At 39.7% G+C, this 26251-nt stretch overlaps 1 protein-coding gene across 2 annotated transcripts in view; it reads left to right on the forward strand.

Annotated features, from left to right (window-relative positions):
- Nucleotides 1-5199: 5199 nt before the first annotated feature.
- The window catches only part of LOC109625670 (guanine nucleotide-binding protein G(q) subunit alpha), a 33630-nt gene continuing 12578 nt past the window's right edge, over nucleotides 5200-26251 (forward strand). Inside the window, exon 1 of one of the 2 annotated variants that reach the window (XM_020081015.2) lies at nucleotides 5200-6445. In XM_020081015.2, the coding sequence (XP_019936574.1) occupies nucleotides 6310-6445 (136 nt within the window). In that variant the 5' untranslated portion in view covers nucleotides 5200-6309. The remainder of the gene's footprint in view (nucleotides 6446-26251) is intronic. The other variant, XM_020081014.2, reaches the window with a different exon arrangement.

Below are 26251 nucleotides of genomic sequence, written 5' to 3' on the forward strand. Positions count from 1 at the left end.
TGTGTAGTTTCCAGCTCTTCACGTCGAGCAGCAGCGGCAGTCTGCTCTGGAAACCTCACCGCGCCTACAGAGGAATGCGCAGCCTCGGTGGCGCGCGGCAGAGTCACTGTACCTGGAATGCGCTCTGGGCGACGCGACGGCAGGAGGAGCGGCAAGTTACCGCAACAGCGCCGGAAATGAGGCATGGATCGCGAATGAAATAAGAGCATGTTGTTAGTGTTTAACGCCATTCTTGGACATTACTCGTACATTTAACATACACAAGTGGAGTAAATCGATGGATTTTGCTTAGACATGTTTTAATATGTCTTTAAAGTACCTTTTATTTCCTCATGGGGTGCACTACTAACAACTTAATTGTGCAATATTATAATGTTTTTCTTTTTTTTATGTGTTATTATTTTATTATAATGTGCAATTTTTGTTCAATATTTCAATATCGTGTAATATCCCACATAACTTACTCCTTTTATCATTACTACTTACTGCCACTTTTGTTTAGTATTAGTTTCACTGTCTCATTTATATTATTTCTGTGATACTTGTCACCTACTTTACCTGACTATACAGTTGACACTTGCTATTTTAACTTTTACTTCTGTCACTATTTCAATGGGAAGTAATGTGTTGTTTACTTCAATTGTGTGTTTAAAATGTACACATAAAACATTTGTTCATATATAATGAAATCATGTGTGATAAATTATGGTAGTTAATATAATTACTCCCATCTTTAACAACATTGCGTCAAAACTGGCAAAGAACTAATCATAATCATCGAATGGGGGAATGCAAACTTATATGTCTCTCACCTATTTTCCAAGTATTTACTCTTTTGATTGTGCATTTTGCACACCATCATATGTATTTATGTTATTTTTGATGAATTTATTTACCTTTACATAGATTATGTTTCGATTTGGGTTATTTTTTAATATCTTTCTCAATCTAGACAATAACTTGAAAGGTAACATACATGCTATTTTCTACACAACTATTATCATTATCATTATTTTTTATCAACAAATGGCACTTTCATATCAACCTAACACTATCCTTATTTAGTCCACTTGAAACACATGTATTTCAGCTGCTTTTGCAAACGTATTAGTCTTTTGGAACAAACAGAGAAAAATAAATCTGACAGAAACCTGTGGTTTCTGTGACATAATAATATTGTGATCAAAGGTGCAACATGCTTTACAAGATAATTCCAAACCGTTTAGTGCTGCACTGTTCTGTTGCACCATGATATATGATTCATTGTTCATACTGCACCACTCCTCAGGTGCATTGTTCCAAGGTAAATAAGTATTTCATGAGTCATGCAGCTGCATGATGTGAATACACAGAGCTGTAGGTGCACAGAAGGCTAACTCATATGACAGCAAATAATATATGAGCTTATGTCTGTGGCCGAGTGTTGTGCAGGACGTGGCTCCATGTGAACCCTGCTTTATGTTACTGTTTGTCACTTTGGAAAATAAAATTGTGGGGTCTTATTGTGGAAGAGTAATACCGGATGCTGTCTTTCTTTAACTGCGTGTGATTTGCGTGTAATGAATCAGGACACTGCGCTGCGCTGCGGGTAAAGTTTCGCTCGGAGCCTCGGGCCCCCTGCTTCTAGTTTCAGCTCCAGTGAATTCACTCTCACGCACAAGTTTTACTCCTCAATGAAATTTGACTCTGATTTGACTCGATTTAAACTTTTTACAAAATGATTTTTGTTCTTATCTTATACACGATTTGAAATCTCAATCAACTGATCACATTGGAAACATAACTATGACAAATGTCACAACACCAGAAGAAATGACACTCTCATGAAAGCAGTGTTAATGTGGCAGCAGGTTCTTTTACCGACTGTACAACAGGTATTTGTTGTCCTTCCCTCTCCCTTTATTCTGTTTGTCTCAGCCAGCAGAACAGGTTTGTCCAGGTTCTCATGGTGTCACATAATGAGCACTGCATTGCCATGGGAACCAGGTGAGGTGAAAGAGTGAAAGAGGTGTGCATGTTACTGCAAGTTATACTGTACAGCGAGTTTATCAAGGTTTACTACAAACCTGCTGAGTAATGATTTCATTTCACATGATGGATTTAAGTTACAGCTGTTATTCCTGTACAAGGCGCCTTCTTGTCACATGTGGTATACAGGAGTGTGTGTGTGTGTTTTACAACAGTACAACAAGTTACACAGGCGTCAACATACATCATATATTCTACATGTGAATTTAGAAGGTCCTGGTTCATTGATTTTGTACATTTACTCCAGTGGATTTGTGCTACAGCTCTTGTTCCTTTGCAAATGAAGATCAAATACAATACATGTAAACAACTCAGCAGTAGTTAGTATCACCTTAAAATAAAACTGTACTCAAGGCACATATATGAACAGGCCTTTAGCATAATGCTACAGTATTCTTTTTTCGGTAACTTCTTTTTCTGTGTCTGTGAAATTAAAGGGAGACAAGAAAAAAGAAGAAGAAAGTAAGAAGAGTGGGAGGGAATCCAATGGGTGTGGACTGACTGTAACAGAAAACTATCTGCCACATCCTTCCAGGTTGGTTACAGTTTATTTAGATCCCCATTACCCACTCCGTTGTGACAGTGACGAAGATCCTTCCAGTCACAGACAGGTGGATGTTTGATGTTTTCTTTTGCTGGTGGAGGTGAAGCCATATTGTGAACAAATAGGAGATAGGACAAACTGTGTAATTCATAAACATTTTATACACTTGTTTTATTCTATTCTATTCTATTTTATTCCTTTGTCCATATTTTGATTATGTATATATGTCTGTAAAAATATGGAAGTAACAATGAGATCAAAGGAAGATCCAAGAACAAAATAATAATATTTGAATGACTCATTTAAAATATTTAAATACAGAAGCTGAATCTCTATAGAGAGATATAATGCATTACAGAAATCTGCAGGGCCTATAGGACTTGTCTCTCCTCTTGATGGATGCTTACAAGCAGCAGGGAGACCAGCAGGTAGGGGACCGGAGGAGACTTTGTCCCCTGTCACCGGCTGGTATGGGAAACAGAGGATGATCAATAATTAATCTGACAACAGCAATCAGACCCTGGGACGCGCTTTCCTCTCATGTTAACATCACTTCAAACAATAAATGAACACACATGGATAATGCAAAGTGTTGCTATCCTGGTAGTGTTTAATAAACAATTGTTAAAACAAGACTTTTCGACATTATTGTTTGGAAAATGCATTTCATGTTTGGTAGAATTTAAAATTTGTATATGATTTCAAAAGAGGAAATAAGAAAATCCCCATACTGAACTAGCTACACATCCTTAACTTCCATTTTCAGTTAATGTTGTTTAATGACTCTACCTTTTGAAGTCAGGTTTAAGTCTGTTGTATATGATTACTGCAAATATTGTATTTCCTTGACACTGAATATAAAATGCAAGTTTCTGCTTTTTGAATGATTCCGCAGATCCAGAGTGACTGAATAAGGATGTTAGTCACTTCTGTGGGTGGAGTCTTGTGGCAGGAGTTGCAGCTCACAGCCTCCAGAGATGTGGGCAGGCAGGTCAGGCTGAAACCTCATGAGTCATGTCTGGAGTTTTTTCCTCATCATACCAAACATACCAACAATGTGTGGCATTTGAGCATCAGGATGTCATACTTGAAAACTGCAAAAAGCAGCCACTTTTTTCAACTTTCCTTAGATCTAATTATTTAAGTGTTGAAGAGAAGAGATCGTTACTTTCAGTACAAGGCAAAGAAAATATGACTGCAATCCTTTAAGTGTCCTATTGAACTCCAGGCTTGCAACTACACCACATGTCCACAAGATGTCACTTGGCTCAACAAGATTGCCTGTCAGCTCATTCACATGAGAAGAATTTACTCAGTGATAGAGTTGTTATTTTAACATGGATGAAGATGCCAACGATCATTATCACCATCATCTAACTGCTCTGTCTCATTCTCTTAGAAATATTCACTCTGCTGGAGGAAAGTAAACACGTACAAGTACAAGTTATAGTTTTGCACTTCAGCACAATTTTAACAGGCTTCTGGTCTATTATTTTATTCATCTGTTACTTCAAACTTGTATTTCTCCACATTTCTAAGAGATATACTGTGTGTTTTACTCCACTACATTTATTTGTGGATGAAGATTATAATCGGGCGCACAATATAATGCAGTCTTTCACATTAAAGTTCCCAACAATATATTGACTGCTTAAATGAGATTCACCTTCATCAGTGACAACATTCACACACACACACACACACACACACACACACACACACACACACACACACACACACACACACACACACACACACACACACACACACCCAGAGACTGATGATGAGGGGCAGTACCAAGAGAAGACAATTTTCACAGTTTTCTGAGGAAATATTTCATGTTTCATGATGAAATAAACAGGCACCTTTAAAGAACTGATATCTATGAGTGTGTAAAGTTTGGTACAGCTTTGAATTTGAGAGGACTGTTGGGCCTTGCGAAGTTATGTGCTCTTTTGGGTACCATTCTAGTTTGTGAGAGAGTAGTATTAGTTAGTAATTTTACATTGAGTTCTCATAGCTTTTGTTGCATTAACTTATTTTAAATACTAAAGCTAACCTAACCGTTCATGGTCAGATAATATGATAAAACATAATGGACCTAACCATCCAACAGTATAATAAAGTAACTGAAATAAGTAGATAAATAGACAGACAGACAGATAGACATACAGATAGATAGACAGAGATAGATAGATAGATAGATAGATAGATGTACTTTATTGAACCCAAAATTGCTATGTTACAACAGCAATGTATCACACACTAAACAAGATGTGAAAAATAAGAACAAAACTATGGAAATTATAAACAATAAACAATAAAAACACTTTAATGGATTAATAAATGAAATTGATTATCTTTTTTTTTTTTTATCAAAGGGGGGGGGGCCCAGGTTGCCACCTGAGCACCTCCAGTGTGGATGATCGGGTCTTTGACAGGAGATGGGCGTTGCCCGTCCAGTCAAATGTCAGCCGCTGGTGGCCGACACGCCTCCAGAAGGAAGACTTCCTCTCAAGCAAACTGGGGAAGTTAACCATGCTGTGGGAAAGTCCCGCCCCCCACGCCCACACGCGCCACTTTCATTCGCTCTCCCCGCGTCAATCAATCATATCCCGAGCGACGTCAGCAGCAGCGCCACACCGGGGCTGAAGAAGGAGTGGGTGACGAGGAGCGATCACCACCACCAGGAAAAAACACCAGGAGCCGTAAACTGCACGGACTACATGGCTCCATTTGACCGCCAGTGAGACGCCCTTTTCCGCGTTTTACAGGGTCTGGTCCTGGGGGCCTGTTTGGGAGAAGTCTAGATAAATGCGCCGGAGCTGCTCCGTCAGGCCGAGCCCTGTGCTTTTCTGCTTCAGCCAGTCTGCTGCAAATCCAGGGATGGCTAGCTGAGCTAACCTAGCCCGCTAACAATTAGCCTGTCCATTTAGCTACCCTGGCCACCGGAGCCTGAGTCTGCGGGAGGATACCCGCCCCTGAGCGCGGTGCTTTTCACTCGGCTGGTCGTGGGGCTAGAGTGTCCGTCGACTGCCACGGACGGTGGGATAGTCTTTCCGTGGGTTCGGTGGTTGGACAGTTTGACGGGCGCTCATCGTCACTGCGCGGGCGTACGGCGTTAGTTTCGGGGCGGCTAGGCTTGTGCTCGGCCGGGCGACCAGCGGAGGAGGGATTGTACAAATGTGGCAGTGGCAGCCAGTTGTGTCCCACTGTGTCTGGGACCGAAGCCGGTAGTTTGTTGAAATAAAAACCCGTAATTTTGACGAGTGTCATTCTTACGCGGGAAAGATATTTTTTAAAAACAAGTGTTGTTACTCTACAAACCCATCAACTTGTCACGCTAGCCTGGTGGTAACATTAGCAGCGTTTAGCTTAGTGACTAATAACAGCTTTTGTGGAAAGTGCGTGGAGTAATGTGGTTATTTGAGCTCGTTTTGGACATGCTGCATTGCACATTGTCTGTGGTCGGTTGTCAGTCCCCGTAGCCTGAGGATTTACACAAGACTTTGACTAAGCTGTCAAATATTTGACACTTGACAGCGGTTTTACCTTCAACGAGGAAAGGCCAGATTCTGCAGCGAGTCTACCAAGCATCGGTCTTCAGTGTCTAATAGAAGGAATTCAAAGCTAACTGTTGCTCAGAGTCGGGGTTTCTTTCTTAATTTAACTGGTACTGTGTGTGAGGTGTATCCGGCGCCCCCCCTGTCAGACGGGCTTTTTCAGCTCATGTGGTGATGACTTTAGACTCCATGATGGCTTGTTGCCTGAGTGAAGAGGCGAAGGAGTCCAAACGAATCAACGCCGAGATCGAGAAGCAACTCCGGCGAGACAAGAGAGACGCGAGACGGGAGCTGAAGCTGCTCCTGCTGGGTACGTAAAGCCTGCATGGTGCCCTCATGTTTTTAACAGTTTCACACACACTGACTCACACTGGCAGGGCTGCACAGTGACACTTCATCTCTGACACACACACGTGCATAAAATGGCAAACACTAATTATAATGCAGAAAGCCTATATGTCTGTTGATGCTTCTTTAACTTGTACTGTTGTTAAACTAAAGACCAAACATGCACACACCCACACATACATATATGTGCATAAAATGAGAAAACACAATGTCTTATGCAGAAAGCCTGTATGATATTTCAATCGAACACCAAACGATATTGCTTTTGATTTATATTGTACAGGCTCCTCATGCAAAACACTGCACCCACAATCGTACCATCCTATTGCCCCGGTCACCACAGGATTTGTCTGTGATGTGATATGCAAACACAGGATGTGGTTCAGATGGTGTTTCCAGTTCAACGGGAGCTAATAGTGGCAGAACGGTTACATCGACTCAGGAATTCAGGCAACCTCCTCAGATATTACATTTATTTGGGAAAAATTGTGAAATGGTCTTCAGCTTATAATTAGATCAAAGCTAGTGTGTCTGTTTTGGTTGTCCTCTTGATTTGTTTGATTTGCTTTTAGGTTTCACTGACATTGAGTTTTTTTAATGGTTGGGGATTTGACTTCACAACAGCCTCTCAGACTAGTTTACTGATAGTTATCTAGTCTTAATTTTGATAATGTTATGCTGCAACTCTTAATACACAAATAGAGCAGCTTTTGTAGAGAAACAAATGGGTATTCTCCTCCTGTACATAAAGACTTCTTTTTAAGATCCTATAAATTGATGAATTGAATTAAAAAAACACCTGTCCATCCCAAAGAGTGACTTAGGTTAAGAAAAACTTAAACAACCAGCCGTCAGCAGTTGCTTTTTTAAACACCTTTCCTTTAGACTTCTTCCACACAAATATAGTTTAATCTGCCTGTAAAACATGTCTTAAATGATGAATAGGAGTTGGTTTTAATTAAGTCTGGTACATGGGAGACGGTGGTGTCTTGGTGTCTGGTCTAGAAAAGGCCTCTACTGAGGTGGCCTGCTCTGGGAAATGACTGTTCTCCAGAGAATAGGCCGTACCATCCGCAGACTAATTTTCATGTTTAAGGAAGAGTAGCATAGCCATTGAGCATTTAAAATGTGAAATTATAATTACTTTCACCATACTTTGGTTTCACTCTAGTGCACCATAAGCAAAAGTTGACACTTGGGCAGCTCAGTCGATTGTTGTAGAAGCTGAATAAGGCTACATTCATCCACACAAACATAGCTGAAAACACAAGTCACATGACCCCTCTTGTACACTGGGCATGTGCGTGCCGGTGTAAATAGGAAGTAGGCCTGGGACGATAACAAATTTTGCTGGACGATATATTGTCCCATGAAATATTGCCGATAAACGATATTATTGTCAGCATGATAATATATTATAATAATGCACACCCTTTCAAAGACAATAAACTTGTATTTCTCAGTGTTTTTTACCATTGTAATTGTAATTTAAGGAACGTTTAAATATCCTAAATAAATAAAACAAACAAAAAACAATAAACAAAAAATTAAATGGCACTCAAAATAAAACCACACACAACCAAAACAATAAATAAAATGACTTATCAAGTCTCGGTTAACAAAATTGCACTTCAATAAATACTGAACATTTAGGCCGTTTGTGACATGTATTTTCTCGCAGGCAATTCGTGCTGTCTGTCAAACGTTTGCAGCATCTCTCTCAATGCTGGCTTTTCAACTGTATTAAAGGGCAGCATTTCTTTTGCGACGTAGCGATCTACACTTTCAATGAGCGCACACCATTCTGCGCTGTTCAGTTTATATTTACTTTGTTGACCGAACGCCTCAGTGATTGTTGACTGTCGGGACGAAGGCTCTGCATCTGGAGGTGCACTTTGTTTCCCCAGCTGGGAACACTGGGTCGGGTGGTTATGCTTTAGGTGGGCATGCAAGTTTGTTGTGTTGCCTTTTTTCGTTACCACCACTTTTGAACTGGCTCGTCCGTGTTGATGGCCTCACCTTGCTCATTCGGTTTGGAGCCGAAACATTCCCACACCGGGGCTGTGGCATTTGGCTGTGCAATCATCTCTCTTCCTCGCGTTGCTCCACACGACGCTCACTTGATGCACTCTGTGTGTGGGGCTAATGCTAGAGGCCCCGCCTCCCCCCACAGAGACAAAGAGACTGGATGACTGACAAGAGGGTTCACTCCGTTCATTCCGCAACAAACGCCCCCAGGTGCTGAGACCGAGCACAGAGTGAACCCTCTTGTCATCCAGCCTGCTTGGAGGCGAGAGACGAGGGAAACAAACACGCATGCACATGGCGATATATCGAGGCTGGCAAAATTATCGAGTTCATTTTAATTTATCGTGCGATTAATTGATTTATTGATTATCGGCCCAGGCCTAATAGGAAGCAGATAGTTTAGTCAGCATTTGGTTGCGTAGCACTATATTATAAATGAGAAACAGTAATGGTGAAAAGTAAGACATGGGATCTTGTCTCTCAGACTGACAAGGGGGTGGAACTGTAACTGAAAGTAAGTGTTGGCAACGCGTTTCCTTCACCACGGTTAGTTGGCTTGGGACTCAATCAGGAAGTGAATGTGGGTGACTATGTTATAGTTTCCAAAGTCTCCATTTCTGCCTGTCCAGATCAAAACTCAGCCCTGGTGTTTTCAAACGGGTGCAGAGGTGTTTCCAACCTTTACATTAGATGCTTGAAAACTCTGGAGTAGTGTGGACAACAGACGTAAACATCACCCCTCACTTCATCCCTCTTGCATCTGTTTGGTCTTTTATTGCGAGTGGTGATGCAGAATTATGGCATAACATTCCCACCTTGAACAGGTTGTGTGAAACTGCTTCTCAACTTGTAGTATTAAAGGCCACAATTCTTTTGGCCTTGCTCGTGTATTCGTAGTTGGCTACACACAAACGCCATCTTTTGGTTCAGTTTGCCAACATATTGCCAAACATTGATTAGAAATATTAAAATGTTGGCAGAGGCAAACATTATTACTCTCTGCTTTTCCTGTTCACAGATGAGATGACATTTGGAAGAAGTCTATCTTCCCTCCTCACAACCTAAGTTTTTTGTTGAAAATGTTAAATTACTAATTGTTGAAGGCAGTTTTTTTTATTTCAGTTAGTGGTGGGAGTCTGCTGTCACAAAAGGATCGCAACACAATCTAGTTGTAGCACACTCTGATTGTCTCACTTCATTTGGAACCTATTATAGACTCTTTAATGCTGTTACAGACCCTCAAACATAGTGAGGGTTTTTATGATGCTTTTAGCTGCAGATGTATTTGTCTTTTATCTGAGGTGGCTTGTGACTTCTTAAATTAACCTTTGGATTATATATTTTGTCAACAGTTTGAACAAAAACAGTGTTTTGGTTGTTTTTTTAAGTTCCTGATAGAGCTGAAACTAATATCTGTTTTCAGATTTAAATATTAAAGCTTGGTGTTTCTCTAACTTGCATTTATAATTGCTAATTAAGTTCCAGACCTTTTATTTAAATGTAGTGTTGTTACTGTAGTTTAATATGATGCACTGGTGAAATTCTTCTCTGCTACCTCTAAGGAGGACTGGTGGTTTCGTCAGATGTTTTAAGGAGAGGCAATTATTCCAGCTGTTTATCAGCAACAGGCTGGATTTCCTCAGTGGTGTGGTTAGCTAATGCATGGTAGACATGCCGGCTGAGGAAGAGCCAGAGTCAGAGGAGTGCTCTACCTCCTGCTCTGTAGCTAATTAAAGCCACAAGTAATTAAATGTGTACAGCCGGAGCCCAGGGAGCTGCACTTACAGCACTAGTTTGCGAGCTTTCTAAAGTAAATAGAAGTGTTTGTTTAGAATGTGGGAATGGCTGTCTTTGTCGATGCAACTTTGTTAAAATTGCTGTTGGTTGCCTTCCTGTGAAATGGCACGGGTCAGACAGTTTTCAGTAATAAGCCCCTTCAGTTCCCAATGATCTTGAATTTGACCAGTTCCCATAAAAAGTGCTTTTCTCTAAATGACAAAATATTTTGTATGCATTTGTAATATGTTTTCTCAGGACTACGAAAGACCAACTGATTCTATTATGACAACAAACTTAACTACATATAAATGAGTGAGGTTTTTCTTGTGTTTTTGACAAATTGAGCTAGATGTGTTGTTGTAATAACTTGTAAAGATATGTCATAGCGTGAAAGTACCTTGTTATGAGCAAAAAGGAAAGTGCTGGAGGAAAAATAAGTTTATGTCACGCATTATGTGTGCAAACAGTGGCTGGAGACAGTGAGTTCTATGTGGATCCACTGTTGACTGAAGGGTAAGTCAGTCATATGGATGGAAAAACCTGTAGAACGTGTACTAATGCAACGCTGCACTAATGCTGCACGTTTTCTCTTCCTCTGAGAAAGCATATTCATTTTATAAAACCTGTATCAAAGAAGTCAGACATTTGACTCATCCTTTGAACACATTGCTCAGATCAGTTGTGGTTCTTTATATTGAATAATACAAAATCACATGTTATGATTCAAAAATTATCTTGATGAATGCAATGTATAAGATTTTTAAGAAAAAGTGCTACCTATTCCTGCTCCTAACCAAGTTCAAAACTCTCTGGTCAGCATTGTACATTTTTGAGGACCAGTCTGACAAATAAACTCCTGCATGTGTGGAACCCATCCTATGACATATGTTGAACCTTCAAGAGTGGTTATCCAGGCAAACAGTTATATTTAAAAGACTAGCAACAACAGAGTATCACTCATTTTCAGTTAGCTTGGTGAATGAAACTCTTAAAACTGTTGTGGGTCTCCTAAATTCAGAGAGGACAATTCAGACTCTTTGTCCACTAAATGCTTCACTATGTTTGTTCAATAACTTTGGCAGTCTGCTCTTTACTTTTCAGCTGGCAGTGCATAGTGGGGTTTGACACTATGAGAGCAGTGACATCAGGTCAGGCAGCTGAACAGTAAGCAGAAAGATGGAAGGGAAGTGGGAAAAGAACTCTATGTAGACCTGAGAACTGCAAAGTCGAGAGATGAACTGTAGGTTTAACTGTGGGTAAAATTACTAAAAGACCTCTCAAATACAAGTAGTAATGTGGTCCTTTTTTATGTAAAAAAATATTTAGTACAGCTATAATACACAACTCGGCACAAAGTTTGCAAGCTTTGATTGAGTTTAGTCATTCACCTCTCCTCAAAGCCCACTATAAGGGACAGCAGAGAAAGAGAGCACCTGGCAGCCAGATTCAAATCTACGACATCAGGAGCACATTGTGTACACCTGACTGAGCTAGCACACTAGGCACAGGATATTTACCTGAACTTATAATTGAAATGGGAGTCAGGATACAGTATTCACGCACACACACTGAGCACACACTTCATCTGTCAATGTGCACAGCGCTCAAACAGGTTGGTAGTATCTGGGTTAATGAGTGTTTGCTTTTTGGCAACACCCAAGGATGTCTCATGCATGGAGCCCTACCTACGCGTATTGTGGTTTCTCTTAGTAAATCTTACAGTAAGCCAAGCAGATAAGCCCTGTGTTCGCCATATTTATTCGGATCCCTGTTAGCTGCTGCCAAGGTAACGGCAGGCATGTCTGGAAATAACAAAATTTCAGACAATACAGATGAACAACCCACACACAGATTTAACATGACCCATAAGAGCTTTGTGAGAGTGTTTGTACTTACAGTCGCATCACAAGCCATCATAGGATTGCCCTGTAGTATCCCAGTTATCCTCACAAGCACAATAACAACACTGAAGGCAGAATTGGCAGAGTTGCCTTCCTGTATCCTCACTACCACAGCTGTAAGTCTATTAGCACTCACTGGTTCAGCTAAGTTTGATGATGCTAATCATCACCCATGTGAGCTTATTTCCCAGAAATCTCATATTGCGCGACTTGTACAGTCTAACTGGCTCCCTGGTGTGACTGTGCTGACTAAAATTGATATGGTTTATATCAAAATAATTTCTGTTCTGTTCCTCTTTGCAACAAAATTTGTCTTATCAGATCAAACCTCTTCAACCCGTTATCCTAGCTGTATGTCAAAGCTATTAGTGGGTTACTGAATACATTTTCATTACACTGCTTAGTAGCAGCTAGAACATCTATTTATTTCTTGTGTGGTACCTTTTTCCAGTCAACAGGAAGCACTAACAGCCACTTGTGGTCTAACATTTATTGTGTTGGGCATCAGGTGATTGTGGTTTTCATACAGTGTATTACAGAAAAATTTTGGTTAATAAATAAGTTGATTAAAGAAAATAAAATCTTTGATAATTAATAAGTCTTTTATTACAGAAAAATACTAAACATTTGCTGCTTTCAGCAGCTCACTTTGGTTTCAGAATCATCATGAATTTTGGTTTTGCACCTTTCGATATCACTAAATTCTACACCCTGTACCTTTAAAAAAGTATTTAGACTGTTCCTGTTACTACATGTAGGAATTTGCTGTAATTTACAAAATAAGGTATTCATTTGAAAAATCAGACTACAACAGTTAGTCTTTAACAGTAGTCATCGATTACTCGCACTTGTCTGGTCCAACTCATAACCGTGAACACACATTAGGTTTAGTTTGTAGCCTTGGTCTAAGCATCAATTCTATGACCTTGCCCAGAAAAACCTCAGAAGTACTACAAGCTCTAGCATCTTAAATGACCACAGTGACTCAAAATTCTCAAATTTTTCCATTGGTCTTCTTCACCATATCCCATATGAATCCTCCCATCCTAATGATTTACTCAGTGTCTTGTATAATCTGTTAAACCACCTTGGATATCATAGCTCCTTTTAAAACAATATTGAAGTTATCTGTTCACACCTCTCCATGGGTCAATGACAGGTTACAGGGTTTTAAAAGGCTGTGCAGAAAATCAGATATGAAGCTGGAAAAGACTAAATTGCATGTTCACTACCTGCATATGAAAGACCCTTTAACTCCTTTCAGTAAAAGCCAGACAATGTCAGCCGCTTGAGTGTCTTGACAGAATGCCTAGCTGCCATTTAACTTCCTTCAGCTTAATTCAAACAGAACAGAAATAATAATCTTCGGTCCCGATCAGCTAGCAGGCAAATTACTACCATTTTCTAAGTCCCCTGGCGACATAAATATATAAAAACAACAGTTAAAAATCTAGGTGTCATATTAGATTCCCAATTGAATTTTAAAACACATATCAGGGATATCATCACTTCCACCTATGACATATATATATATGTACAAATTAAATCAGTTTCTATCTCTCCCCGATCGAGAGACGCTCATTCATTCTCTTTTCCTGTCTGGACTATGGCAACGCACTTTATTCAAGCCTTTGTCAAACCTCAGTAACTATTTTGCAGCTTGTTCAAAATACTGCTGCTTGTATTTTGACTAAAACAAACCGTAGGTCTCATATCATGCCAATCCTTGCATCCCTCCACTGGTTGCAAGTTAAATTTAGGATTGATTTTAATATTCTTTAAATCATTTTCAAAACTCAACGTGGGCTGGCCCCTAATTACATTTCAGAGCTCTTGACTCCCTACAGTCCCAGTCGCAACCTGACGTCGACCAGCCTGTCCTTGTTAGCTGTCCCTAGGTCAAGGCTGGCTACTCAGGGTGACCGGACTTTCTACATCAGGGCCCCGAGACTCTAGACTTAAGAACTCCCTGCCTGATGAGATTAGTCTCGCCAACTCACTTTAAATCACTGCTCAAATCGTACTTTTATAGGAAAACATTTGTAACTGGTACTGGTCATTTCTTAAACGGGACAGCTTTTGACTCTGTTGCCTATGACAGATAAAAATAATGGTAACGATGTCTGATCTACTGAGTGGGCCACAAGGCTTTTATAGCACCGCCATACAAGCCAGTAGCCAGTCACATTTACCTTTAGCCTCAGCCTACCCTCAGGTTTGGCTTTTAATGTTATTGCGATTAAAGGCTGAAACACCCGATGAAGCCAAAGGTACAACTGAAGATTATTATTTTCATTATAACAACCAGCCTTACAGAGCTTAAATATGATGGTTACACAACTGTTCCTGGTCTCTATCTCCTCTCTCTCTTCTCTCCCCTCTCTGCCACCCACCTCTCCTCTCCCCATTTTGCACCGCTCACCCCAACCGGTCAAGGCAGATGACCAACCACAATGAATCTATTTTTAAGCCCAAGATCACTTTTTAATTTGAAACGTAAGCTGAGATCTACCAGATATACCAGATACCCTGATATCTTCCAAATAAACACTCAGGAGGGTCATTAGGCAGTTGGACAACTTTATCTATTCAGTGCACAATAATCGCATTAATATCAATTCATATTTATTGCATCTGTTCCATGCACAATATTTTGCTTCTCAGTTCAACAATATATTCTGCAGCACAATGTTTTTACATAGGCTTCGCCTTGAATATGGCCATAAATGTGACAATATATAAAAGTAGTCATGTGTACTGAAATAAATACCAGTACTATGCAGTATGAAGCTGTGCATCTTCTACTCCTGCAAATATTTCACGATAAAACCGCACAATAAAATGGATTCGGTCAACAGAAACGCAGTATTGCTTTTATTTTAAAATGCACACAGGACATGTTGCAACTATTTATGTTTGTGACATAAATTCATAGAGTTAACATTAAAACTCAAGTGAAAGATCATGTTCTCTGTTTATTCTGATGTGAACCACAATGTTTATCTGTCTATGTCACAAACTTATTTCCAACACTTCCTGAACCTGTTTCAAAGTAAAAGCACTCCAGCATTTCACTTTGTGAATCAATTAATTTGTTCTAACAAGGCTTTGATTTTTATTGCAAGACCAGAAGATGCAGGTCTTCATATCGTAGCAACCACCACCACGCACCTGGTCCACAGCCAGTGAGTCCAGAGCAGGGATCAACAGTGAAGACTGTCAAGATCGACCAGTCAACTTTAATATGTTATTATTTGGTGCTTAAAATGTAATTGAATACCTTTTATTTTTATACATCCATTTTTATTTTTTTATTTTTTTGCCAAGTTATTATTATTATTATTATGTCATAAAAGACATATTACACATTATGATCTCAGCTCTCAGCCAACCCAAACATTTCTTTTTTAGAGGTATACATATGAAATCCTCATCTCCTGTACATGTAAGATGAAACATTTAGTTTTACAGTGTGGTACAACGGCAGGGCATGTAGGTGTTTGTAGTTCTCCACTGTTTGTCTCGTGGCTCTGTTGGTTGAGCAAACTGATCTTGACACACCCAGTTTCGGGAGTTATTTGGCAGTCAGGCTTGTGAAAGACTGGCCAGTCATTCTCATGTCACTGCCTGTCTATTTCGCTATTACAGACATGTATGTCTCACTAAAACCTATAATATTTTATTAATATGTCAATTTATGTTTGAGATCTTTGATGACTGGTGCAGCTATGGAAAAAAAGCTAAATTGTATTATGAATTTACCCATCAGTTACAGTTTAGGTGACTGAAAACATTTGGCACCTGCAGGATGATCCATGCTTTTGAATGGGTACACTGGGTACTAACATGCATGCAATCAATATGGATTTTCGAAGTATTTTATCAGCAACCCAAATGCATAGAAATTTGTAGTATATTATTATGGCATTAGTTACAGGACGAATTTCCACCATAGTTAATATCTCCTTTATTCAGAAAAACATCTTGATGATGAAGTTATGAAAGTTTTTTTAAATGATGGTTGTAGATTTTGAATGGCAGCATGAATTGAATCTACATACCACTGAAGGCCCATGTGCCTAAAGGTGAAAGAACAATGTACCTCTGCACAAAGAGGTGATATTGTTTATAAGATTACCTGTCTAGACACATTGGAACTTCAAAAAGAAAAGATGATTCTGAAACCACATGCAGCTGGCATTGTCGAAAGAAGACGATCAGAGTGGTAAACTGTGCTGGAAGCTTTTGACAAATGAGTAAAATGTGTGCCACAGTGTTTGGCAGTTTGCAGGACTGTGCTGGATAGGGAATGAAGGCTGAGCTCTGAGCAGTGTTGGAGGACTGGCCAGCAGCCAGGAGAATGAGCTTGGGAGCAGACTGATGGGGCATGAGGCTGAGTAAGAGGTGCATTGTGTGGAGTGAGCAGGCTAGGTCAAATGGGAAATAATGTGTGATCCTGAAGCACAAGGAAATAAAGGTAACACAGAAAAAAATACATCAGGATCATTAGAACAACACAATTTTGAAATAACAGAGCATGTGGTACTAAACTGCACTCACAGTGGGTAAAGAGTCCAAGTATATGAACTGCAGTAGGTGAATGGCAAGTCTTTGGACAGATTGGCAACGAGGCAGCTGGAACAGCTACTACAGTGTAGTAGTGCCACGGCCACACCACAGACATACATGGGAAGACAGGACAATGGGGAAAAAGCAAGGAATAAATAAACTTATGGCTGAGATATGACAAAATCTAAATTTTTATCATAAACATCCACCTTTTTTTTCTCAAATGTACCACTTTAATCACAGAGAACAAACAGGAGTTTATTCACTTATATTTACAACTTCAATGTTATTATTTTTCTCAGAATATTACTCCCCTCCCTCGACTCTGTAATTTTATTAGTGGCTCTAATGTTCTGTCGTGGAAGCCGGACTAAAATTAAGTTAAAATGGAATGCATTGATAAAAGTGTTTTCAACTCATCATTAATTGCCTCAAGTATTTTTTACAACAGATGAATTCTTAGAAGTAGATTTGAATATTTTCCAGAATTTACTGGGATTATAAGAGAAATTAGTAAAAGGGTGCAGATAATAGACAGATTTGGCTTCTCAGGCAATAGCAATGCAACTGTCCTGAACTGTTTGAAGGCAAGCCACAAACAAGGGTCTTTGGTGTGCCTTGCCAGAGCCCATGTTTATGCCTCCACGACTGCGACAGCCAAAGGCCAGGGGTACTACGTTTTCGGGTTGTTGGTCCGTACGTACGAATGCCCATCCATCCCATTCTCGCGAACAAGACATCTCAAGAATGCCTTGAGGGAATTTCTTCAAATTTGGTACAAACATTCATGTGGACACAAGGATGTACTGATTTGATTTCCATGGTGAAAAATAAAAGGGCAAGGTCATGTGGCCTCACAAAGCCTATTTTTTACCTTGTGAATGCCATATCTCTGGAAGGAATCCTTTCACATCAAGTAAAAATACTGACTTGGCCCTTAAGGATTAACTGATTTGATTTTGGTAGCCAAAGGTCACAGTGGCCTCACAAAGTATTTTTGTTTTTCTTGAATGTGATATCATAAGAACACACTCTTTCTTCATATTTGGTACAAACATTCACTTGGATTCAAAGATGAACTGATTAGATATTGGTGCCTCGAGGTCAAAGTTCAAGGTCACAGTGACCTCACATTGTTGTGAATGCGATATATCAGGAATGCCCAAAGGAAAATTCATAACATCTGGCACAAACATTCACTTGTTTGTTTCTGTAATAACACAAGTTACAAAGCTCCGCAGCGAGCCAGGGAGTGGAGCTACATTCTGTTCCTTGTCTTTCTAAAAATGTGCATTATCTAAAACTGACTTAAACATATTGTTAAAATGTATCCAGGAACATAAATATGAATTCAGCTGGTTTTTATAAAGATGAACTCTTAGTGTGAGTGCTGGTCAACATGAGATTCTGCTCCTCTGCTCTTTCCAGAGTATTGTTCCTGGATGCGTCCAAGGGGGGCAAGGCAGGGCCACCATGATACAGTAAAGACTAAAGATACAGAACCTAAGTCTAAACTGAATGAATGTCAAATGTGAAGAGCACTGACCACTGTTATAGACTAGGGCTGTCAAAATTGCTCCAAAATGACGTTCGAATATTCGCTCTAAAAAAACACACACCATTCGAATATATGCGCAATGCGCATTATGCCAATAACAGGAGGACAAACTAATACAACGAGACATAACTACTTGTATAGGTATTTTTATCTCAGTTTTAACATAAAACATACCTACACATTACAAAATAAGAAAATGAACTAACCGTAAAACTTAGACCGCTAAAAAAGACCGCTCTGCCGCTCGCCCCCCTCTCTCTCTCTGTGCGCAATGCGCATACTGATTTAAATAAAGAATTTGTTAATAACGGTTGGTAATAACGGGTCTCTGTGGGTGATGTGAGCTGAAGGTAGTGGGAGTGTATGTTGCGAGTTTAGGGGGCACGTCAGCCAGAGCTGTAGTGGGTGTGTATGTGAGTGAATGAGTGAGTGAGACTGCCGCCTGCTGAACAGAGGGTCGCAGGGAGAAGGATCTGAAGTGCCCTTGTTTCGGCTACAAAACCCCGCCGAACCGATCCGAAACCAGCCCAAATTTTTATCCACCCGCCTGGCAACCGTGGTCGCGTCTCACTTTCAACAGTGAGTGACGCTGTGCAAGTGCAACTCCTGTGGCCTGTCCCGTCATGCAGTGCGCCCCACTCTCGCCACTGATGTGTTTTTTTCCACAGTCGAATATTCATTTTCACAATTGCATCACCGTTTTATTTTAATATGACAATATATTTGAATTTAGAATATTCGTTGACAGCCCTATTATAGACTGACTGTTGTAGTCTGATTTTTTTAATTGAAAAGCTTATTTTGTAAATAACAGCACACTTATAACTAGTGAACATGCACACCTCTAGTAGTCACACAGTGATTAAAAAAATTAATTATGTATGGGAATTAAATTCTTTGATCCATTGAGATGCATCGATAATTGTTTTATAATCGAATTGTAGCCCTCTGAATTGGAATCAAATCGCGAGGTGCTTAGAGAGTCCCACCCCTTCTCCATATGCTGAATTAGTGGATAGCATCCAAGCTCAAGTTTTTTTTTTGGGTGGAGACCATCTGGGCCAAAAAGTCCCCCATTCCCAGAAGACATTGAAACTGACAATAAAAAAACATGGGCTACCAAAAGCATCACAAGGGCAGCAATGTGTTCAGGCTTATCAGTCTACTGAGATGCCCCACTCCACAAACACAGTCATCCCCGCATATGTCATATGAATTATTATTTCTGGAAGTTTTAGCACTATTCTTTCAGTTGAGTGTCTTTTTATTTGTGCATGTACATTTGTGCATATGATAATCAAGCCAGTCTGGACACCTAAAAGAGAAATTTTATTTTTTATGTTTATACAGTCAAACGTGAATTGGGCAACTTCCCAACTAGATTTTGGATGAGGAAGAAAGAAGTGAGGTTGAAGATGGATTGCAATTAGTTGATGGATTCTGAACTGCAAATCCTCAGTCATGTGGGAAATACTTCTGTTCCAATAGAACCAGCATTTTTATGTAATTGGAACCAAAATGGGCAAAATAATTAAATTGTCTAAGAGTCCTTTAGAAGGAAAAGTATGCCAGGAATTTTCTCTTAAAACTGGAATAGATAAACAGTATATATATATGTTGCCCCTCTCTCCGTTAGTCCACTTGCTCCATATAGACACAGTTCAAACATCCAAATGAAGCAAAGAAGAGACTCAGGTCCTCATGATTCCCAGGAACGGCCTAGTGGTGGCCTGGTCCGCAAAAAACATCAGCATCTAGTGTTATGATTCAGTGCAATATATTTTGAAATATTTAATGTATCAACTTCTGTGTGTAGTCAACAACTGACTTTCAAATCAGAGAAACAATAATGCAACAATATTTTAATCGTATTTATTTTTGGAACTGGAGGGATTATAAAAGAAGTACATAAGGACAAGTAAAATTAGAATATTCAACAAGGGCTTAATTTTAAGTAAGTTTCACTTTTTCTTTTTGTTAAAAACTGTTTTGATGTCTACTTTGCTCTTTTTGGAGCATGCATGTTAAGATCTGCCTAACGACTGTTCAAACTGCTCATTGGTACTCACAGATTTGATTGGCTGAGTCGCATCACATGAGATGATTTACAATGCATCCAATTGGCCTGCGAGTTTGCTAAATCAGTGGCATATAGGTGAAGAAAATTATAGAAATAATGTCCAAATTTAACAACACTCAATGATTAATTTGTTATAGGTCTCCGTGCAGATAGTGCAGCGTCTGGGTCATCTTAACAGATTCCTTTACTCACAGACACGCGCACACACAGAGGCGCACACACACTGACTCAGCTGACATCTTTAACCCACTACAGTTTAAACGTTGATTCTAAGGTAAAGTTAATAACTTGTACAATTTAGATGAAACACACTAGTGAAAACATCAGTAGGGTTATTTTATATTCAATTTCTGCCAATAGATCCCGTTTGCCTAAATCTTACACACTGGACCTTATGAAAATGTTTTGTTCCTCACACACACAAACCCGTTTTTAAGCAAACAAGAGTTTATGTATCCATAGCAGCCATACACTCTAGCATCTGCCAACATGGTAATCCAGTGATGCTATTATCAGCCACCCAGTTCCCTCAGACAGTAAAGTTAGCAAATAGTGTTTTTTGTCAGCTAATGCAAATGTCAGTGAGACTTTCAAGGAAATAGTTTCAGGAACTAAGTCCGGAACGAGCAGGAACTAGCCCCAGGATCTAAAGGTTTCTTATGTACATTTGTTTTTCTACCACATTTCAAGAACCACAAAGACTAGGCAAATTAGCTAGATAATGGATTTGTAATGGCTTTGTTTCATAGGGCAATTCAGGTGTGTTTTCTGTTTGTATTAATGAAGTTTTTAAGGTTTCTTGAAAGCACAATAAAGGCAAAATACACCAGGTTGTAGTACGATTTCTGCTTGATACATGATTGCATTTAATCAAAAATGCAGACAGGTGGCGACTTAAAGGAATGATCTTAATAAATGAGTTGGTAACATAAATGCAGATGCATATGAAAATAATATTAATCGGACTCTGTTGGGGCTGGGTGATATGGAACATCAGTCGATATCAATATATATCACAATATAAATCAAATCAGCACCACTGCACTGAGGCGCATTACTCTGTGCAGGTCAACAAAAGACTCTACTCTGATGTTTTCGAATCACTCACACGCGTAGCGTCACAATCTGCGGAAAGAAGAGTGTGTCTGCTTGTCTCTTTTCCTCCTCACTCACAAACTGATAATCACATGTATTTAGTTATTAATCGATGGTGTCGGATCATGTCTCCGGATCGTTCCGGTCACTTTAACCCTGATGTCCTGACTGTGCGTGTCACGTTTGCCTCGTGTTGCAGGTTTAAACGTGTGTCTCACAAACTCTAGAGCAAATCAAATAAACACAAAGTAAACGTCAGTCCTGTTTGTGTCTAACTAACTTGTGATCAGTGAAGGTGTTTATTGTTTAAGTGTAAAGTGAGCGCAGGTCAGAGGGAGAGTGAGGAGGAAGCAGTCTCTGAAAGGAGACTGACATAGGACGACCGGATGAATGAGCGTCTGTCCTGGTCTTGTAGCAGTGGTGTTATAATTATTCAGCGGTGGAAACCCGCTGAAACAATAAACGTAGCAGAAAACATGAATCGATTATGTTCTGTCACTAGTCTTTGAATTTTCATTTAATACCCCGATTCAAAGTGTGGGAGTTTTTAGTCAGAGACCGAACAACATGGTTCTCTGTAAGCTCTGCAAATCAGAAATGGTAGCACACAGTAGCACAACCGCTATGCATGGGCAAGTATGGAGGGAGGGAGAGAATGGAGGAGAGAAGGAGAAAGGGTGAAGGGGAGAAGAGGTAGGAGGGAGGGAGGAGGAGAGGGGTTGGGAGTGGGTTGTTATGTGCTTGGGTGTGTTTGTTTCTGAGAGATGAATTATTCCTGTTAAAAAAGTGTTAACCGTATTGCACTAAGATGATTTTTTGAAAGACTGCTGAACTTGAATTTACACAGTGTTTTGACATCCCTCCAGAAATTTAATTTTTGATAAATTGATTATTTTATTAATAATAATAATTGATAGGTGCAGCCCTACTATGTAGCACGGACATCTTTAGTTTGCAAAAACAGACTCAGGATCTTTACCCAGAACTAGACTCTGGCAGTCAAATTAGAGCGCAGCTTCCTCGGAAAAGTTCCTGTGGGCTACACAGGTCTCTAGACAGTCATTCAGTCATTCACTACAGTACAGTCATACGGGCCTTCAACAAGCCTTTCCCGACACTGAGCTCAAGTGGACACAGCTTCCTGTTTGAAGTGCTTGGGGAAGTTTTAAAGAATCATTTACTCAGAGCGCCCCTCTCCTCCACTCAGTCACACTTTTGCCAAACTCTGCCTCAAGTCATTACTCCTCATGTAAACCTTAGCTGAAATGTCTGCTGAAGCCTCAAGCTGGCAAACAGATCTGTTTCAACTATTCTCCTGTTTTTTGTGAGTTAATGGTTATTTAGCAGAATGACTAATTCCCTGGTCAGTGCATGAAGTGGGCAGAGTGACATGGTTCTGCTTCGTTTAAAAGTCACAGCTGTGTGATTATTGGGCTTCTTCTTACTCTGCCCCCTCCAGGCTTTGCTGTTTTGGGGATTTTGAAATGGCTCAAGGTCTCTGATAAGCCAGTGCTCTAATGTTTTAAAGCTTCTAATTTATCAGCTTTGCTTGTGATTGTACAAACATGTGGGTTTAGTATTGCATTTCTATTAGGCTACTTTACATAGTCACATGTACAGTATATGCTTCTTAATGGCAGATGGCCATCAAGGGAGCACCTCTTTGTCTTGCTTTTTCGGAAAAGCAGAGATGACCATTACTGGTATGACAGTGTGTTTTGAATGGGGACCTGATGTATAATGTCCAGTGTGCATTTATTTCAGAATGACAAAACCCTTTTCACAGTGGAAAAACAAGATATTCTGTATTATATTGACTGACGAATTGAAATGAAAAGCTTTTTTTTTAAATCAAACTCAGGGCCATGGAGTCTATAAGACATTAGAATTTATCAAACAGCAAGGATCCTATTAAAATATGATATTTGGTAGCACTTTTTGGAAGTTGACTCGGGGTGCCTTTGCTTCTGTTACTCTTTTTTAATATTTAATATTGATACATGCTTACATACTTCAAAAATAAGTTTGCGGTACTATTCATAGGGACTGATTGTGAAATTTATCTGAATTCATGTGGTCTGAGTTCCCCTGAAATGTTCAGGTGTGTTTCAAGTTGAGCATTTACAAGAACTTTTTCAGTATTTTTCTCAATATGCAGAGGAGAATAAGATGCATGTGAGTTTCACATCTTTCTCTTTTTGTTTGCCTCCATAACTTTGTAATTCCCAGGGCCTGAGAGGAGAAATAGTGGTAGAGGACGTTGTGGGATTAAAAGTTGCATGTTTGGCTGGGCTCTGTGGAGACGTACTGAAGCCTATCAGCTGGTGTTTTCAACCATGTATTTATGAGACTAGAACAGGAGTTGCCATGGGAACTAGCATTACCCCTCAGGAGTAGCTCCAGTGAATGTACAGTAGCTTGTCCATGAGAAATGCTTCTGCTGGGTTTTCCTGTGAGGCAAAACAATGGGATCTGTTGAATTAAGCTGATCATGCCTGCAAGACCTGCCACTCTCCTTTGATTGCATGTATGTGAAATTTAGATATACACGAATAAGCACCAGGTGTGTGTATGTGTGTATATATATAGTATTTTTCTTTTCTTTCTTACTCAATCACTCACGTCCCAGTAACACCCCTCCTCTCAGTTCTAGCTCTTTAGTCAATGAGAAAGTGAACTCCAGTGCTGTTTCTTGACAACTGCTTTTTATGTCCCACTCAAAGACATACTTTGTCTGAAGGGGAAACTCCAATATTGCTTGACCTGCTTTCTGCAGTGAAAGATCCTGTCTGGTTAGAGGGCAGGCAATACTCGGGGCACTGCTTCATTGTACACTCAACTGTGCTCTTAAGTCACTGACAGTCAAACTTGACTCTAGTCATTCTTGGAAGACAATTCAGCTACTTTGCCTTTGTGATACCTGCTGTACTTTATAAAATAAAGCACATTCTGTTATCTAATCTGCCACTACGGTTCTGCTTAGACACCGCCGCTGTAAATATTAGTGTTGTTTAGTTTGCATATTTCCTTTGTTCCCAATTTGTATTGATATTCCCATTTCCTGGTGTGCAATTTTAAATCCATTGCTTTTCTGAAGAGGCAACTATGAATGACATTGACAGTGGAGCCACAGTTTTGTTCCTCTGATTCTGTCCAGATTAGTTGACAACTATTAAATGTACAAATTGACTGTACAAAGTCATTCATTCTCCTTTGAGAATTAATTTTAACTTTGTCACTTTTTTTCTAATGCTACCACGAGGCTGACAGTTGTGGGTTTAAGTCAAGAAACTGAATGAATTTGCTGAAAACATTTCTCCTGTGCATAGATGTGTGCCCTACGCAGAACTCTGTCTGTCTGCTATGTCTTCTACATGTATGACACTGCTTTTTCATCCTGAGATATTTGTGTCTTTTGTTTTTTTTTCAGTTTTGAACCTGTCGCATGTTTGAAACGTTATCAACACGCCCACTTGCTGGCTGTGACAATTTATTAGGGCACTCAAATTCATGCAAATGATAATTTCTCTTTTCACTTGTGTAGTAATTTACCCACCATTTGCAATAAATTGTTCATAAGGCTGCAGTCTTTGGTCTGTGGGAGTAACATGATGCTCTGCTAATTCCTCATCAAACCACACAATGTCAGACGTGTAGCTGAAACTGCAGTGACTATGACTATTGAGTATTGAGAGAAATGGAGGTATGAGTGCTTAAGATCTTGAACTGGGTTGTAGAAGACCTTGCGCAGCCTGTGCAAGCAATTTTCCTCCCCTATGACTTGGTCTTTTGGCATTTATGCACATGTGAATATGCATTGTCACCGTGACACAATATTGAAGGAGTGAAATCAGTTTACCCTACTCTTGTGTTAAGCTGAGTTGAGCCATACAGCCCTCATCTGGTCACTGTGAGCCACTCTACTTACCCACACTGTCAGTCAGGCCTCTGTGGTAACCACTGCCCAAAACACTGCAGTGCACAACTGTGCTGACAACAGAGACTTTTAGGATAATGCCTTGACCATAATTAGGCCCAGAGTTAAGTCTACATCTGTATATAGTGTAGATAACACAGAGTTATGCAACTTCCACATTGCTTCATCATCAAAACTCTATGTGTTCAGTCCGTTCTGCCTCGAAGTGCCCCAGTGGGAAATAAATACAAAATTTTCTCATGTTTAAATAGATGAAGTCCCCTCAAACGATTGGAATGTCAAGGTCAATTCCTTTTTTATTTTTACAAGACAAGACATTTGGACATAAGATCAAAAGATAAATATGAGAGTTCAGAATTTTAGCTTTTATTTGCTGGTATTTCTTGTACTGATTGTCCAAAATGGAAAGTGGTGGGTTTACTTATGCAAGGTTATGAAAAGGATATCCTGGGTATGTTGAACACAGCTTCGTAATACAGATCATTCACAAGACCAATACGAAGATCTGATCATGGGTGAAAGACAAGTGATTTCGAAGCAGGAAAAAAGAGGCCAAGTTGGTAACTGGACCTTAACCTGACAGTAGGCTGGACGATATGACTCGTCATAATCTTTGTCACAATCATTTATTTTACCTTGATTACAATCAATGAATGATTATGTATGTCCTCAGTTGTTAAACACATCTAGATATGAAATAGCATTAAATAAAAGCTGAAATGTCTAACTTTTGTTCCATATTCTTCTTTCGATTTAAAACCCAAATGTCTTCAGTGTGCAACAGTAACAATTGGCATTGCTGTTCCAATACTTCAGGGTCG

This window comes from Paralichthys olivaceus, chromosome 3 (assembly GCF_024713975.1).
Source record: "Paralichthys olivaceus isolate ysfri-2021 chromosome 3, ASM2471397v2, whole genome shotgun sequence".
Taxonomy (NCBI): Eukaryota; Metazoa; Chordata; class Actinopteri; order Pleuronectiformes; family Paralichthyidae; genus Paralichthys; species Paralichthys olivaceus.